Source organism: Musca domestica, unplaced genomic scaffold, assembly GCF_030504385.1.
Source record: "Musca domestica strain aabys unplaced genomic scaffold, Musca_domestica.polishedcontigs.V.1.1 49, whole genome shotgun sequence".
In the NCBI taxonomy this organism is placed as follows: domain Eukaryota; kingdom Metazoa; phylum Arthropoda; class Insecta; order Diptera; family Muscidae; genus Musca; species Musca domestica.
In genome coordinates this window covers 1,296,942-1,316,580 of record NW_026712344.1, presented here as the reverse complement: position 1 = coordinate 1,316,580, position 19,639 = coordinate 1,296,942, and the positions used below count along the sequence as shown (strand labels likewise).

Here is a 19,639-nt window from a genome sequence, read left to right as displayed (position 1 = left end):
GCTAGATTGTCTTAGAATTTTACGCTGATCCAGAATATATATACTTTGTAGGGTCTATTATATATATTTCGAGGATTACAAACGGAATGACAAAGTTAATATACCCTCCATAGAATGGTGGAGGGTATAAAAATATACATAATATAATAAAATAAAAAAAAAAAATAAATAAATCTTTAATTGAAAATTCCAAAATTCTAAATATTTTTTAGTATTTTTAATTTCAAAAAAATGTTAAACAAAATTTAAAATTATTTAAATATGTATTTGAAACTTAAATACCATAATTAACAAATCATTAAGTGTGGGAAAATAAAAAAATCCACAATAAAAAATCAAAAAATTCCAATATGCTTTTAAAACATAATTTCCATAAATAGCCAGATTTTTTTTTTTCAAAATAGAAACATTTGTTCATGTTTCAAAAATCATTAATTTAAGTGTTTCGCTCAATTAAAATGAAAAACGAAACATGAAAAACTACCGTTGATTCGATCTATTTTTAAACGAAACACTTGATTTGTTTCATTTCATTTAACAAAACGTGTTTAATTGGCGTTTTTTGCTGGCTCTCCCCCTTTTGTTTATGTGAAAAATATGTTTAATTGTTTCAATAAACATTGTGTCCAATGCCACACGCAATTTAAATACGTTTGCCAAAAATCAGAAGAAAAAAAAAACTGAAAAGACAAGGTGCCTATTGTAATTAAAACAGATTGATATCATAAATAAACAATCAGAGCACAATCTACGTCACACATTTGGTGAAATTGTGGACGTGTTTGGCTTACGTGATTAGATTTGGAAAAAAGAAATATTTGAATTTAATTTTTGAATAATAAGCAATTAAAAATTCGATGAATAATTTTTATGAAAGTTTAATATACCCAGTAATGACGTATTAAATGATGATGAAAATTTGCCTTAACAACATTTGGTCAAAGGACCCAGAACTCCTTTGGGGGTTCGATTTAAAAGCCGCAGTGACATTTTCCGTAACTCAGTACGGCTATTGTACTGTGAAATTACAAGAAAATTTGCAGCGAAAAAATGTTAAACTTTTTTAGAAAAAAGCAAGGTTTTTGATTTACAAAAATTGATGATATTTTTTCATGGTAAATTTTCCAGAAAAAAAAAGTTATTCATGGTGGAATTTAAGCGTGATAGTGTGATTTCTGTATATTTGGCTGGAAAACCACAAGTGGCTATCGTTGGAGCACTCCAGCATTTACATATGAATAAATCTTTTGTGTCTCGTACCATCGCTCGTTACCGCGACACTGGTAGCGTAGCCCGACGTCAAGGAAGTGGACGGAAGAAAGCAGAAACGTCAGCAGAAATGGTTCGAAAAGTAATGAAGCGCTTGATCGAAACCCGCGTCGCAGTGGACGAAAAATGGCTCTTGAGCTGAACTTATCGCAATATTCCATTCGGCAAATATTGAAAAATGAGCTCGGGGTAAAGCCAGGAAATTTCAAAAAGTGCAAGAACTTACACCGCAACAGAAAGAAAATAGACTCAAAAAAGACTAAAGAGTTGCTTCGCTTCGCCGAAAGTGGTGACTTGCCGAAATTGGTTTTCTCCAATGAGAAAACATTCATTGTCTAGCAGCTGGTAAACAAACAAAATGATCATGTTTACTTGCCAAAGAGGTCAGCTCAAAATTTGCAAATTTTGGCCACTAGAACTCAAGCGCCGACCATGGTGATGGTGTGGGCCGTCATAACAGCCGATGGTCGCACTCCGCTCGTACTAATCGACCGTGGCATCAAAGCAAATGCCAAATATTTTCGCGAAAATATTCAGGAGGCTATATTAAAGCCTTTGGCACGAAAACATTTTGGCCGCAGACCTTGGACATTCCAACAGGACTCAGAACCATCGCACTCAGCACGTGCCACCCAAGAATAGTTACAAAATGAGGTTCTTCGCTCCATTTCCAGCCACCAAAATCTCCGGATATCAATCCGTTGGACTATTGTGTCTGGAGTATTTTGGAAAGCAAGGTTGGCACTAAAAAATACCAAAGTGTCGATGACCCCAAGCAAGCGTTTCGGCGGGAATGGGCCAAAATAACGCAGAGCAAAATTCGGGCAGCGTGTGACGGTTTCATTGGCCGTTTGAAGGCCATAATTTGTACCAAAGATGACAAAATCGAACAAATCTAAACTTATTCTAAAATTTGATGCTATTTCCGACATTTTTTGCTTTCATTTAATTACATTAAAAAAAACGTGTAAAATTTATGGCGTTTGACTTTGTTGCAGTTTTTTTTTATCTCACCCTGTATTGTGAAATTTTGTGTAGAATATTACTTTTTTGGACATCTTCCACCTAAAATGAAATTTTATGAAAAATTTCTGGCGTTCAATCGAAAATAGTCCGGCAAAAAATTGATAAAAAACGAAATATTTCCGAGGGTTGCTCGGAAAATGGATGCGGATATTTTTTTTTTTTTGATATGTAATGGATATAGAGATTTATTTTCTTTGGTGACTGACATTTGATGTAGGATAATTTTGTCTTTGACGTCATCCTTCTGAAATTAGATTTGTTGGAGATTTTTGCACAAACTCACATAAAGTACGACTTTAACCCTAAAATGTGCTTCTAATATATTTAGATTCCTGGCGTTTAGGTATGATTTAGACCCTTCACGTCTTCTAGGACCTATAGTAGAATTTTACGAAAAATTGTTTTGTAGAATATTTTGACTTGTTATGATGCCGTTTCAAAGGCAAAAAAGAACCAAAAGGCCTTTTTTGTTGACTTGGTTGAGTGTTAAAATTTTCAATCACAATATTCCTCGTATTTTTATGTGCAATATTGCCGAAGAAACTATGGAGTTAAAATTCATGGCTAAAATGCTAAAAGTTACCAAAGAGGAGGACATTTGCCCCCTCTGTTTAGTTTACTTTGTGATGTAAACTTTCAAAGCACCCATACACGTGTCTTCTTTTTTTATATCCTCAGCCATACGGCAAGAGAGGGTATATATCATTTGATACAAATCCATTTGATGACATTTGGAGTCGATCTAGCCATGTCCGTCCGTCCGTCTGTCTAGCTGACTGGTGCGCACGATAACTCTCGAAGGGAGTATCCGATTTAGTCCAAACTTGGTACATCATAATATTTTTGTCAAACTTATATCGAGTTCGGAGATGGGCAATATTGATCCACTCCTTCTGGTACCTCCCACACAAAAGATTGAAATTTTCAAAATATATATTTTCTGCACGGAAAGAGAAACGATAATCCGATTTTGCTCCCACTTTGTAAATCGTAATATTTGCGTCAGTGCTAGGTGCGAAAATGGACAACAGTACCTCCAACATAAACGGACAAAATTTGGAATAATTATAGCCCTTATGAAATCATATACCCAGTATTTTTATCTGAAATGTTGCTAATGATACTATATACCTAAAATATACGGATTCCAAGGAATCTTAATCCTAAAATTTCTAAGAGTATCGAATAGGGCGAAAGATTCCTCCCTCTATTAATGTAACTTTGCGATATAAACTTTCAAAGCGCCCACATACGTCTCTTCTTTTTAGTTCTACTTTCATGAATTTCCCTCTTAATTAATTTTAGTGTTGCCCAGTGTAATTAGATTTTTTCTATAGCAAAAAATCGATCCTAGAAATTAAAAAAATCCATTAAAAAATCGATCCTCAGTGATTTTCCTTACCTAAATTGGAATCCCTATTTCTCAATACTAATAAAAATCGCAAAATACCAAATCTGTCACTACATATTTAAATGAAATTACCATTCGTCCTTTACCATCCTGGTAGGTACAGTATTTTTTTTTCTCTGTTATCTCATTTTCATGAAATTGATATGCCGATCATCATCATCTCATCACCTCGCCTGTTTTATTTCGGAACACGAACTTTGCTGTTAAAATGCAAATTAAATAAAGAATGACACGAATCTCTTGTATTGGGTAATATCGAATAATAAAAAAAGAATGGTGGAGATTAAAGATCGTTTTAACAGCTAAAAAACAGAAAAAAAATTGGAAACTAAAGCAGACCCTCTTCCAATTCTAAGAAGATTTTAAGAACACAAATAAGGTGTGGATTTTGTGTGGCATGTGGCCAAGAGTGTCCTTTAAACTTGGGATTCTTTTTTCTTTGCTTGGAGTTGAACGAACTTTTTGCATCAGACCAAATATACATGTAAGGAAGAAAGGGTTCAAAAGGACACCTTATGCGAGAAGAGAACTTTAATTGTTTGATAATCACACACACCACACTCGCTCACTCAAGCATAGCATCTCAACTCTTTGAAAATGTTTTGAAAACGAAAACATTGTTGGTTGCTTGTCATGTGTCTTGTCCGTCTGCTGGTCCAAAGAAGGAGTGTCATTTGACATCACATCGTGGTATTGCTTCCTTGTATGCCCGAAATATCTCAAAATAAAAAAATGGAACCCAGGAATTCTTTGAGGGCGCACGCTTCATTGATGTGGTTGGATGCTTGGTTGCCGTATGATATAACAATACCAACCTCTGGTCAATGTCTGGGTAGATTTTATGCCTGAAGGATTTGCAGAGTGATTATAAGCATTCACCAGATGCCCGACCACACCATCGTCGCCATCATCAGGGGAATATTAAACATTAGATTTTGGAGAATTCCTCTTAAAGTTGAACAACCATCGACCCAAGAATCCCATGAAATATGGTTTAAACAATTTGTGCGCATGCGTGCGCTCGCTCGCCACTTGAGGTTGTGTGATTTTGTAGGGTCTTTTTCGTATTCACGTTCCTTTTTTTCTTGGCTGTATTATTTCAGGCAGACGACATGAATTATGTTTTTTTTTTTTTTGTGAAATAAAAATACTAAAAGTGAATCTGTAGCTGATCCTCAGCTTTAAAAATTGAAAGAAAAAAATTCTTTCAGGTTTTTCGTTGTTGTTGTTGTTTTTCGATTGTGTTTTGCGGTTGGTGGCCTTTTAAAGAAATTAAAAGTTCGCTGCATGTTCGATGCACTAAATAAATGTAATTTTATTATATCTTTTGCAAAAAAAAAACCTTCATTGGTCATAAATAAAAATTTTGTATTCAATGAGGAGTTGGGTTTTGAATCCTTTTTGCCACGTTTGAGGTTGCGTTCATATCTTAGACCTTAATAATAAATATTAACTTATTTTTTTTTGAATTCTGCATTAAATTGGCAATCAGTTGGCAGAGGGGTATTTAAAGTTCATGACCAGGTTGGCGACAAAAATAAATTAATTTTTTATTGTTTTAAGCTTTAATAAAAATAGTCGTTAAAAAAACCGAGTTTTATAATGAGCTAAGTTGTAAATATATGAACATTAAAACATTCTAGGTATTATCAACAAAATACCTTATTTTCACATCTTCAGGAGATTAAAGGATAACATTAGAAAAAAATGTAACTAACATCTTGCTGTAATACCCTCAGACATATGGCTATAAAGGGTATACAGGGTGAGATGAAAAAACTGCAACCAACTTCAGACTGCTGTAATTTTTAAGCCACTCGATCGACAGCTGTTAAAATTATTCCAGCAATAGCTCATTATATTGTTTACAAGCGTACTAAAGCATTTTGGTGAGAATTTTCCACAAAAAAAATTGTTCGTGATGGAATTCAAGCCTGTGATTCCTTTATATTTGGTTTTAAAACCACAAGTAGCTATCGTTAGAGCACTCCAGCATTTATATGTGAATAAATCTTTTGAGTCTCATACCATCGCTCGTTACCATGATACTGGTAGCGTAACCCGACGTCAAGAAAGTGGACGGAAAAAAACAACAACATGAGCAGAAATGGTTCGAAAAGTAAAGTAGCGACATGATCGAAACCCGTGTCACAATGGCCGAAAAATTGCTCGTGAGCTAAACATATCGCAATATTACATTCGGCAAATATTGAAAAATGAGCTCGGGGTAAAGCCATTGAAATTCCAAAAAGTGCCAGAACTTACACTGCAACAGAAAGAAAATAGACTCAAAAGAGCAAAAGAGTTGCTTTGCTTGGCCGAAAGTGGTGAACTGTCGAATTTGGTTTTCTCCGATAAGAAATCATTCGTTGTCCAGCAGTTTGTAAACAAACCAAACCGAAATGATCGTTTACTTGCCAAAGAGGTCGGCTGAAAATGTGCACCTTCGGTTGGCCACCAGAACTCAAGCGCCAGCCATGGTGATGATGTGGACCACCATAATAGCCGATGGTCGCTTTCCACTCGTATTAATCGACCGTGGCATCAGAATAATTGCCAAATATTATCGCGAAAATATTCTTGAGGGTGTATTAAAGCCTTGGGCACGTAAACATTTTGGCCGCAGACCGTGGGCATTCCAAGAGGAATCAGCACTATCGCACTCAGCACTTGCCACCCAAGAATGGTGACAAAATGAGGTTCCTCGTTTCATTTCCAGCGAACAATGCCCACCAAAATCTCCAGATACCAATCCGTGGACTATTGTGTCCGGAGTACTTTGAAAAGCAAGGTTGACACTTAAAAATGCCAAAGTGTCGATCACCTCAAGCAAGCGCTTCGCCGGGAATGGGCTAAAATACCGCAGAACATTAGGACAGCGTGTGACGGTTTCATCGGCCGTATGAAGGCCATAATTTGAGCCAAAGATGACCAATTCGAACAAATCCAAACTTATTCTAAAATTTGATCCGAAATGTTTTGCTTCCATTCAATAAAATTTTTTTAAAAAAAATGTAAAAACTTTGGTGTTTGACTTTGTTATAGTTTTTTTTTTATCTCACCCTGATTATCATTTTATCATTTTTATTTAGGTCCCATTGCGAAATGGACAATATTGGCCCATTCCTTCGGAACTCACTCCATAGAGGGCCAAAAATTTAAATAATCATAACAGAAGTCAAAATATATTTAAATAATCGAATATTGGTTGTCGGCAAAACAGACTGAAACAATGTTGCAATATTTTCCAAAGTTTTTGACTTTTTGTAAAGGTGGGTTATATGGAAGAAAGAAAATCGATCCAGATAACTCGAATAGTAATATTTAAGCAGATTTGGTTGAAAATGAGGACCGGAGACCTCGAAATATTAAAAATCAGGATATTCCATTATGAGGATTGCCATATTTCTAAAACAAACATTTTAGGAAAAATTATGGAAATATTTTCATCCGTCCAAAAGCTACCTGAATCAACAACTCTTAAAATTCAACATTTAAAATAAAATATTTAAATTCGGCAAAAATTCAACTCGAAAATTTGATATTCAAATTTTGCCTATAGCTAAATTTCTAACAATTTTAGACGGACTTTTTCTTCTAATTTTTCAAACAATATTTCCACTTATTTATATAAAAAAATCATTAAAATTGGGTTCTAAAAAAATTAAAACACTTATTAAAAGTAATAAAAATCAATTTTAATGTTCATATGCTTTTATGAGAAACTTTTATTTAACCAAAATTTTAAATTAAGAATTTTTAAAAATTAAACGGAAATTGCTATTTACTGCTCTTCCATAGTCGTCCACAGCCTTAACAAAACTTCTCACTTAATTTAAGAAGAAATACCACGGCAAGTCATGGCTGCAAGGTAAAATGCCACACCAAAACTGGCGAAGCATCACTTCATTTTTGTTGCCTTGTATTTTTTGGTTGGCTATTGGTAATATTTTCAACTTGGTCATAATGTGGTATGAAAGCTCTTACATTATTGTTGCACTCAAAACTTTTGCAACAATGCACTTGTGCCTGACCTTGAATTGGGTGTATGAGAATATATGTACATATGTGAGTCCATGTGTATGTTTGTTTATAGGTCTGTCCATAGATGGTATATTAAAAAGCATAAATTTTCTTTGATTGTGAGACATGCAAACCACCGCCATCAGCACCAGAAAAAATATGCAACTTTGAGAAGCAATAATAAAAAATGTGGTGGCAAGGAGTCAGCGGCCGATTGCCTAACCCTTGGCTGGCTTGAATGGCGTTTTTTTAATTTTTCTTTCAATGTTTTGCTGCTCTGCATTTGGTCATACAAATATATCATTTTTTACATTTTGTTTTCAAAAGCATTTCTTTTGAATTCAGAATAACAAAAAAAAAAAAATATTGTTAATTTACTTGCATGAACAACAATGGAAGATCTTTTTTTCTTAACCATTTAAAGGGTTCTGGGAGTCTTCTTGAAAATTTCAGTATAAATTTCATAAGATTAATGTCCATTTTAATGAGATTCTTGTAAGAATACCAGCTTTATATGTTATCCTTCTTTGGCATTTTCCTCTTCCCTTTGTCTCTGTAATCCTTGTTGGAGTATTTAATTTAAAAAGACTACACATAGCCTAAGGCGTTTATGTGCTAACCATGAATCATTAAGGGTTTCTTTTGTTGTTCTTGTTGAGTTGGTGTTCTTGGACTGTTGAAAAAATGAGTTACAATGAAAACAGATCATGTGCTAATTTGTTAAAACTAGATGAGAAGACCCTGGGCTAGGATCTTTCCAAGGAAAAGTGGAGGTAGAGGTAATAAATCTTTGGGCAAAATACTATTGGATCATACAGTAAAGAGATTTAGTAAATAAAAAAATTGGCAACAAAAAAAAAAAAAATAATAAAATGAACCTTATAATACAAAAATAAAAAAAAAAAAATAAATAATAAATAAATAAATAATATAAATAACATATAAATATAAATATAATATAAATATAATATAAATATAAATATACATATAAATATAAATATAAATATAAATATAAATATAAATATAAATATAAATATAAATATAAATATAAATATAAATATAAATATAAATATAAATATAAATATAATATAAATATAAATATAAATATAAATATAAATATATATAATATAAATATAAATATAAATATAAATATAATATAAATATAATATAAATATAAATATAAATATAAATATAAATATAAATATAAATATAAATATAAATATAAATATAAATATAAATATAAATATAAATATAAATATAAATATAAATATAAATATAAATATAAATATAAATATAAATATAAATATAAATATAAATATAAATATAAATATAAATATAAATATAAATATAAATATAAATATAAATATAATATAATATAATATAAATATAATATAAATATAAATATAAATATAAATATAAATATAAATATAAATATAAATATAAATATAAATATAAATATAAATATAAATATAAATATAAATATAAATATAAATATAAATATAAATATAAATATAAATATAAATATAATATAAATAAATATAAATATAAATATAAATATAAATATAAATATAAATATAAATATAAATATAAATATAAATTAAATATAAATATAAATATAAATATAAATATAAATATAAATATAAATATAAATATAAATATAAATATAAATATAATATAAATATAAATATAAATATAAATAATATAAATATAAATATAAATATAATATAAATATAAATATAAATATAAATATAAATATAAATATAAATATAAATATAAATATAAATATAAATATAAATATAATATAAATATAATATAAATATAAATATAATATAAATATAAATATAAATATAAATATAATATAATATAAATATAAATATAAATATAAATATAAATATAAATATAATATAAATATAAATATAAATATAAATATAAATATTTATAAGGAATACAATTAATTTTTTTAAATATATAGGGAGTTTTTGTAGATACCTTTAAAAAATAAGAGAGGTTTAGTCTATTACGAAACTTTTTGGTTCCCAAATTTTTGATTATTTTTTAATTACATTAAAATTAATATACAATTAATATATAAATTAAATTTAATGTAGTTTTAGTAAAGCCATTAAGGAAAATAATAAAAATTCGGATTTAGGATCGTAACGAAAATGATAAGTTTTGATATTTTTGATTAATTTTTTTTTAATATTTTAATTGAATCAAAAATTAGCTTTCATTTTGGGTTTATAAAATTATATTAAAATTTTCTAAACAGCTTTGAAATGGTGTTATTCTTTTGCATTCACTTTGCTAATCATTACCATCATTTTTGTTTACTTTTTTTTAATAAGGTGTGATTTTTAAAATCAGCTAAAAACTATTACTTTTTCAGTTTATTTATTATTTTCATTTTTTTTTTCATTTTTTTTATTCCTGTTTATTTTGAGTTCTATTATGATCTTGTTGTACAGGAGAAACATTAAATAAAATAAATAAATATTTTTTTTAAACTCCTAGACTATTTGAAAATGAGGGCAATAAATCTTTTGGAGAATGGTTATTGAATAGCCCAGCAAACAAAATAATTGCAAAACTGAAAACTAAATATTTTTTAAAAAGTTGAAGTTGTATCTAAAAAGCAATGAATAATAAACCGAAATTAGATATATTTTTTAATATCTATGCGACATTTTTAATATTTATCTATATAAGTTTATAAAAGAAATAATTTTATATATATTTTTCCATAAATATACAGGGTGAGATAAAAAACTGCAACAAAGCCATACGCCATAACTTTTACTTTTTTTAAATTTTATTGAATGAAAGCAAAAAATGTCGGAATTAGCATCAAATTTTAGAATAAGTTTACATATGTTCGAATTGGTCACCTTTGGCACGAATTGTGGCCCTCAAACGGTCAATGAAACCATCACACGCTGCCTGAATGTTGCTTTGCTGTATTTTGGCCCATTCCCGGCGAAGCACTTGCTTGAGGTGATCGACACTTTAGTATTTTTTATTGCCAACCTTGCTTTCAAAAATATTCCAAACATAATAGTCCAACGGAATGGTATCCGGTGATTTCGGTGGCTATTGTGCGCTGGAAATGAAGCGAGGAACCTCACTTTGTAACCATTCTTGGGTGGCGCGTGCTGAGTCCTGTTGTAATGTCCAACGTCTGCGGCCAAAATGTTTGCGTGCCCAATAATATTCGATAGTTATTCTGATGCCAAGCGCAGCAGAGCATTTCTGCTGATGTTGCTGTTTTCTTCTGGCCACTTCCTTGACGTCGGGCTACGCTACCAGTATCACGGTAACGAGCGATGGTGCGAGACACACAAGATTTATTCACATTTAAATGCTGGAGTGCTCTAACGATAGCCACTTGTGGTTTTCCAGCCAAATATAAGGAAATCGCACTATCACGCTTGAATTCCATCACAAATAACTTTTTTTCTGAAATTTCTCACAAAAATGCTTTTGTACGCATGTAAACAATATAATAAGCTGTCACTGGAATAATTTAAAAGCAGTCGGACGAGTGGCTTAGAAATGACAGCAGTCTGAATTTGGTTGCAGTTTCTTTATCTTACCCTGTGTACTATTTGATTTTCTCCTAGTTTCCCTTTTTTATACTCTTTTATTTTTATATAATACTATTTATTTTTATTTTGTCTTCAGAAAAAAAAATTAAATTACCTCTGAAAAAAAATAAAACAGAAGTTGCAACTCTTTACGTCATATGATTAATGACAGCACTTAGCCGAAAAAGAATATCTCCACCATGGCATTTAAAGAAAAAGAAAAATGACCTTTGATTCTGAAGAAAGCTTAACAAATGTTATGTAACATAATCTTTTACTTAAGCAAAAGCAACGGCTTCTTGACTTTTATCTTTGCAAGACTAATGACAAAACATAAGGGAAACAAAATCGCCTACCAAAAATCGCAGTTTCCTTTGTTTCTACATCTCTTTTTTCGGTAGACAATGAAATATTTCAGCTAATTATAATGCTGGTTAAATCATTAACAAGATGTATGAGGGAAAATATTTTGAATATCGCAGGGAATTTACCAGGGGATGTGCGATGAGAATTTTTGGATTTTTTCAAAAGGCTAAAGGTCTCTACAGGCTTAAGAAGGCAAAGGTTTTTCTGATGAGGCACAAAAATTAAAAAAAAAATGTTTGATATTAAATTGTATTCATTAAAAAGTGTGGGAAATATTAACCAGTACTAGCAGCTAAGTTCGGCCGAAATTTTAATACCCTCCACCATTTGGAAAGAACTTGAAAAATTTCAAAAAAACTTCCGTAAACTACCACTGTTATATGGAGACTATGCGAAGATGTGGACCTGCTTACGATTTTTTTTTTTGTCATAGACTGTAGTATGAACTTTAAATACGAAATTTGTTACAATTCCGGTGATTAATGCCGCACAAATCATAAAAATACCGAGTATGGTAAGGTACCGCCATATGGGCGATATACGAAGGCGTGGATATGCATACGTAAATAGGCTGTAGCAACGAACTTCAAATACGGAATTTTAAACAATTTAAAAATTCCGATAAATAATGTCGCTGAAATCATGAAAATACCGAATATCGGCAGGTACCGTTATATAGGGGCATACGATTTTTTTTCCATAGGTTGTAGCAACCAGTAGGAAATTTGAAACGATTCTGGTGAATAATATTCCTGAAATCATCAAAATACCGAATATCGGGAGCTACCGTTATATGGGGGCTATACGAAGACGTGGACCTTCATACAAAAATGTTTGTCATAAGTTGTAGGTCCCATTACGAACTTCAAATACGAAATTTTAAAATAATTGCGGAAATGATGTCGCTGAAATCATGAAAATTGTGAGGTAACGTTATATGGGGACTATACGAAAAAATGGACCGACATCACCCATTTACGAACTTATTCTGCCTATTGGTAAAATATGCATGTATGCAAAATTTTAGCCTTCTATCTCAATTCGTTCGAAAGATAGCGTAATTACAACAGACAGACGGACATCGCTAGATCGTCTTAGAATTTTACGCTGATCCAGAATATATATACTTTGTAGGGTCTATTATAAATGTTTCGAGGAGTTACAAGCGAAATGACAAAGTTAATATACCCTCCATAGAATGATGAAGGGTATAAAAATGTCAAAAAAAAAAAAACATCTTGAGTGTAAATTAAAAATATAAAATAATTTTGACACCACCCAGCAAGTAACAGTCATTACCAAATAATGGGTTTTGTAACCAATGTTACCAGACGAAAGTACTTGTCAAAATTTTTGTATGAGTATGGCATTGGAATGAGGTCCTTCCTAGTAAGTTAATTTGTAATTGCATGGAATTGGGTTCAATATGATTTAAATAATTTTCTAATTATATTGTAAAATAATTACACATAAATACAAAATAATAAATACACATCGTCTGCCGCGAAGAAGGTCGGTCATTTACGTAAATAAGAGCGTGACTTTTTCCAAATAAATATATATATCACGCAAAAATTGAGTAAAAAGCCAAAAGCAATAAGCCATATTTGACGTATGCAACAACGGAAAGAAAATATAGCAATTTGTTTTATTTTCAAATAAATTAGGTAAAGGCTACAAATCAACAAATGAAAATGGCCAAGACCAAGGTGGCAAAATAATTACCACCTAGCAACGGAAAATCAAAATAATTTACAACAGGAATAAATAACAACAACAGGAAACGAAATGAAAGTGAATTTTAAATATTTTTGGAATATGACTAAAATAAGAAAACTAAAACGTCTTTTTTTGCAACCCAACAAATTAAGCAATAATTGTAGCCTGTCAAATGAAAACAGCCCAATAAAATACATCAAAACAAAATGGAATAAAATTTGGTCCAAACATAACATTTTTATGGCATTTAATTTGGGTGGGGAATATCAATGGACACACAAAATGCCGGCAATTTTTTGTGGATTTGTATGATGTGTACCTGCAGCAAAAACGCTTCTCAACCTTAACAGAACCATTTAACCTTAACGCTGTTGCAAATGATTTAGAGCTGCCTAAAAGTGAAAGTCAGGCAGCTGTCGCTTCAAAAATTTGGCATGTCCACCGCAACTGCATCAGACATTGCAACACAAGTCATAAGCTAGCCTTTTATGACAATGTCTGATGATTCTCTGGTGGTCGATCACAGCCCCCACATGAAACAAGCAGAAACTACAATTTGTCTCTTTTACCGTTTACCCTTTTTATCTTGCCAAAAAACTCACTGGCAACTTAATAACAAGCAATCACTTTGACATTCAGCTGTTTCAATAAAAGTTGACCATCAATTAAAAACACAGAGCGTTTGCATGCGTATGTGTTTTTGTTTCGTCCCCCGAGTCACAGATGCCAATTGTGGTTTGCTTGCAACCAAAAAAAAAAATAAATAAGTTTGAAGACCACATCACCAAAAAGACCACCACCTTCCCAAAAAAAAAAAAAACAAATATGTAGTTATGACACAACCGAGTTCTGTGGCAGACCCATTCCCATATCCCAAATGGCTGACCGTGTAAACGTTTTCTCAAGAAAGCCATCACATACGTTTTTTTTTGTAAAAAGAAGGAGGCTTGGCAATCAAAATGAAATTAAATAAATTTTTTTAGCAGTTTATAAATCATTTGATTTCCCCAAGGTGTATTACAACAAGTTCCAATAAATCTCTGGTGATCAGTTGTTAATATTTGTTTATGGCTTGTGATTTCTTAAATTTACTGGATTTCCAAAATAAGGAAGGGGAGGTGGAAAAGGATGTGCATAAAACGATCTTAGTCTTTAATGAATACCAATTTTTTGTCAAATTTAAAGACAGTCTTTTGTAAAACATAAAGCATTTTTTAAGTTTTTTTTGTAATTGAGTAAGAGGATATGAAAATTGGATAACATATTTTTTTTAAAAAAGGATTTTTTCTGTGACTAGGCGAATCGTTTAGATTTATGTCCTTGGAACCTATACCAGACACTTGCCAATTACGTAAGGACCCAAAAATAGAGAAAATTTCCCAAATTCGTCAACGCCAAAAAGTAGCTTGATATGTGTTATAATTCCAATAGAACGCCATCTGTCCATTGTAGCTGTAATTTATATGGGAAATAATAGATTTTATATTTAGTAACAAACCATTGCTTTTATACCCTACTCCAGATAATGGTAAGGGTTTTATGTTTGCTACATGGAGAAGGAAGCGAGATAGACCCACAGTTACTTTTGAGGAAAGTCATAGAATCACTTTCTGCATCGATTTATGTCCGTCTGTCCATGTATTCTTGCGAACAAAATGCACGTCGCATTTATTATCCGATTGAGATGAAATTTTCCAAGCAATATTTGTTTGACCCAAGGACGAACCCTATTGATATTGGTGATAATTGGATCCATTTAGATATAGCTCTCACATGTCTACAATCGATTTGGGGTTAATTGTGCACCAAATGGCCAATATAAGTCAAAATGACTTGCATTTCTGCAAATCCGACCGAATCAGACTGAATTCGGAAATTATATAAAATTATTATTATATAAAATTTGGTGATTTAAGTCACAACAATGATATTTGGTACCAGATATCTTATATAGCTCAGAAATACCTTTGCCAATTTTACAGAGATCGACTCAAATGTGTACATAGCTCCAACACATATCCTTAATCCGATTTCAGCTTTTTTGTACAAATAATGGCTAATATTAGCCCAAATGGCTAACGCGCTACCCAAGAATGGTTACAAAATGAGGTTCCTCGTTTCATTTCCAGTGCACAATGGCTACCAAAATCACCGGATACCAATCCGGTGGACTATTGGAATGGAATGAAATTCGGGACGTACGTTTCCTTTTGTGGAACTGGGCTACGATATAAAGGGTGAGATGAAAAAACTACAACCAACTTTAGACTGCTGTCATTTCTAAGCCACTCCTCCGATAGCTGTTAAAATTATTCCAGTGACAGCTCATTATATTGTTTACAAGCGTCCAAAAGCATTTCGGTGAGAATTTTCCACAAAAGAAGTTATTCGTGATGGAATTCAAGCGTGATAGTGTGATTTCTTTATATTTGGCTGGAAAACCACAAGTGGCTATCGTTAGAGCACTCCAGCATTTAAATGTGAATAAATCTTTTGTGCCTCCTACCAGAACAATGACGGAAGAAAACAGCAACATCAGCAGAAATGGTTCCAAAAATTAATGAAGCGATCGAAACCCGCGTCGCAGTGCCCGAAAAATAGCTCATAAACTGAGCATATCGCAATATTCCATTCGGCAAATATTGAAAAATGAGCTCGCGGTACAGCCATTAAAATTCCAAAAAGTGCAAGAACTTACACCGCAACAGAAAGAAAATAGACTCAAAAGAGCTAAAGAGTTTCTTCGCTTGGCCGAAAGTGGTGAACTGCCGAATTTGGTTTTCTCCGATGAGAAAACATTCGTTGTCCAGCAGTTTGTAAGCAAACAGAAAGATCGTGTTTACCAGCCAAAGTGGTCCGCTGAAAATGTGCACCTTCGCTTGGCCACCAGAACTCAAAAGCCGGCCATGGTGTTGGTGTGGGCCCCCATAACAGCCGATGGTCGCTCTCCGCTCGTATTAATCGACCGTGGCATCAGAATAAATGCCGAATGTTATAGCGAAAATATTCTGGAGCGTGTGGCCGCAGACCTTGGACATTCCAACAGGACTCAGCACCATTGCACTCAGTATGCGCCACCCAAGAATGGTTACAAAATGAGGCTCCTCGTTTCATTTCCAGTGCACAATGGCCACCAAAATCACCGGATACTAATCCGTTGGACTATTGTGTCTGGAGTATTCAGGAATGCAAGGTTGGCACTAAAAAATACCAAAGTGTTGATCACCTCAAGCAAGCGCTTTGCCGGGTATGGGCCAAAATACCGCAGAGCAACATTGGGGCAGCGTTTGACGGTTTCATTGGCCGTTTGAAGGCCATAATTCGGTGATAAAGGTGACCAATTCGAACAAATCTAAACTTATTCTAAAAATTGATGCTATTTCCGACAGTTTTTGCATTCCATAAAATAAAAATTATGGCGTTTGAATTTGTTGCAGTTTTTTATCTCACCCAGTACTTAAACGTGGACCAATGGAATACCATTTTCTATACCAATCAGTCTGTATAAACATTTGTGCCAAATTTCAAAGCTCTAGATTAAATTATGTGGACTCTATCTTGATTTCAACAGACAAAAAGATAGGCATCGCAAAATCGTCTTATAACTTTAGTCAGATCAGGAATTTTTGCGCCTCCGACGAATGGTGTTACAAACGGAATGACGAATTTAATATCCCCTTCATTGTTTGGTAGAGAATATACAAATATTTAAAACATTTTTCTTTTCATAAGTTACACTTTAAATTTCTCCCTTCAAGAAATAGTGCGGAAGTAATAATTTTTTTATAAAACAAAATTTACATAACATTTTTTAAAACAAGTTGTCTGTATAACCCTTTAAAAAATCATTTTTAAAGATTGAATTGTGAAAATAAAATTCGTGTCGTAATTTATTAATTTCATCACGCTACTCACCTTCATACATCTGAGCATATTGAGGAAAGCCAGCAGCTCTGAGCCATTTACATGCTTCAACGGCCTCGATTTCTGTAAAAAAAATAATGACAACAAAATCAATATTTATCGATTGCAGAAAACTCGTAAATAATTAATATGCAATTAAAAACAGTAATTAAGAACTAAACAAAAAATGTATTTGTGGTCTGGTTGAAAAAAGTCAATAATGCTTGGCAGGAAGTTTATTTTGAGGAAATTGGAGATTAACATCGTAAGTATCGATTTTTTTATGTAATTAAAGGTGGAAAGAATTTGCTGGATTTTTAGAGATTATAAAAGGTATATTAATATTAAAAATAAATAAAATATTAACATTTAATAAATAACTTTTTGGTTTCTAGTCCTCCATTTTGTGGTCTTAAAAAATGGTACCTAAGCAAAAACTTCCAAAAATTCAATTTAAACATTAATATTAAATTATTAATTACAATATCACAGTTAAGCATATATTTTTTTATTAAATAAAATTTATAATTTAATGTTACCAAATTAATTACAAAATTACAAATTCGTCATAAAAGTTCTATTTTTGATAATAGGATTTTTAATTTTTTGAGTCAAGCTTTCTAATTTTATATTACAATTTTAAAGTTGTAGACCACATAAAAATATAAATTTAAACTAAATATAATATTTCCACAAAGACATGCTATAAATAAATCTAAGACCTCTCCCTCCCAAAAAACGATGAAATCCACTTCTTATTTATCTGTCATATTTTGTTGTGTGTTGCTCCATTTTCCCCCCAAGTATCTCTTTGAAGTTCCTTAAATCTAAACCCAAGTCTATTGAAAATTTCTTATCACATTTTCATTCGGTTTGACATCATTGATTCGCTCTATTGGCCATTATTCTATTATTTAATAAAATGTTAACGTTTTTTCTTTATTCCTTTCTGTTTTGTTGTGCTTCGTTGTATTTATCCTCTATTGCTTCGTCTAACCTCTAAAGGTTATATATTTTGTCTGTTCAACTATTTCCTTGGGAGCAACAACAACAACAACTTGTGAAAAATGTTATTGGCATTTAATTTCCTCCCACTTACAATGGGCCAGAAAAGAGAAATGAGAGAGTGGTGGCGGTGGGGAGAGTTATGTTTGTTGTTAATGTTTTTTTACAAGGAACACATGCATGAGATAGAGGAACTCAAAACATTTGGAAAAGGAACTAAAAGGCAATGAACTAAAAAATTGATAATGGTAATAATAGCCTCAAAGCTCTTTTCCCTCATGAGATAAATAATGAGAGAAAATATTTTTTGTTATTATTTATTTATTTATTTTACATATATTGTGACTCAATTGAACACACTTTTTAGATTTTAAACTAGTACCACACAGCCACAGGGAACTTTCTATGTTACATTGAATTCATCATACAACACACATTTACATATATTTATGATTTGATTTGAAATATCAATTTTGTTGGGATTTGAGGCAGATTGTAAGCGTATTATTTTGTTAGCGGTATGTAAACGCTTTACATATTTCCCAACGCTGATGGTTGTTGTAAAGCGAATGACATTTTGCCACAAGGCGCAAATAAACATTTCAATCTAACTAGATTTGAATTCAATAAAGTTTTTTACACCATTGAAAACGGGGGGAGGTTGAAAGAAAATTGGAATAGAAAAAACCAACTTAAATTTAATCAAAATTTTAAAAAAGAGCTAGAAGAAATAAAAACCCCCTATGGATTGAAGATATTAGAAATTTAGAAATTATGTTTTGAAATTTATGGAAGACCCCCAACAGGCTTCTTATGCCTATAGGACCTTGAATAAGGGTTCCATAAATTGAAAATCTTTAGTGTATATCCTCTGGGTTTCGAAATCTCTCCTTTTGGGAAAAGGTTTTTTAAAGTCGTTTCAATGAGAAAATACGTTATGAAGATCTGGCATAGGGAGATTACGTTACATACGGGGACCTATGCAGGGAGAGGGTTTTTAGAGCCCGAACCCCCTCTAGAAAAGTTACTTTTCTGATATTTTACATGGCAAGTTTATTTTAGCATCATGGCTACCCCCTTCACCAAAATGGTTTCGAAATGTATATCTGTGGACCGAAGACCTAAATTTGGTCTTCTATGGACCTAAGTCCTTTTAAGTATTTGCTATGGGCAGAAGATCTTTAAAGGGACTTTTATTAAAAAATATTTTGTAGACCGAAGTCATTTGAAAGAACTTCTATACAACGAAGACCTTTTGAAGGATCAAATTTCTTTGGTATTTGAAGGTCCCTGGTTCTTGGTCCTATAAAACGTCTTCTAAGGACCGAGTATC

At 31.9% G+C, this 19,639-nt stretch overlaps 1 protein-coding gene across 2 annotated transcripts in view; it reads right to left on the bottom strand.

Annotated features, from left to right (window-relative positions):
* LOC101898435 (stAR-related lipid transfer protein 13) overlaps window positions 1-19,639 on the bottom strand; it is a 399,946-nt gene that overhangs the window by 10,415 nt on the left and 369,892 nt on the right. For both annotated transcript variants that reach the window (XM_059127991.1, XM_005184118.4), the window contains one exon: window positions 17,314-17,385. In XM_059127991.1, the coding sequence (XP_058983974.1) occupies window positions 17,314-17,385 (72 nt within the window). The remainder of the gene's footprint in view (window positions 1-17,313; window positions 17,386-19,639) is intronic.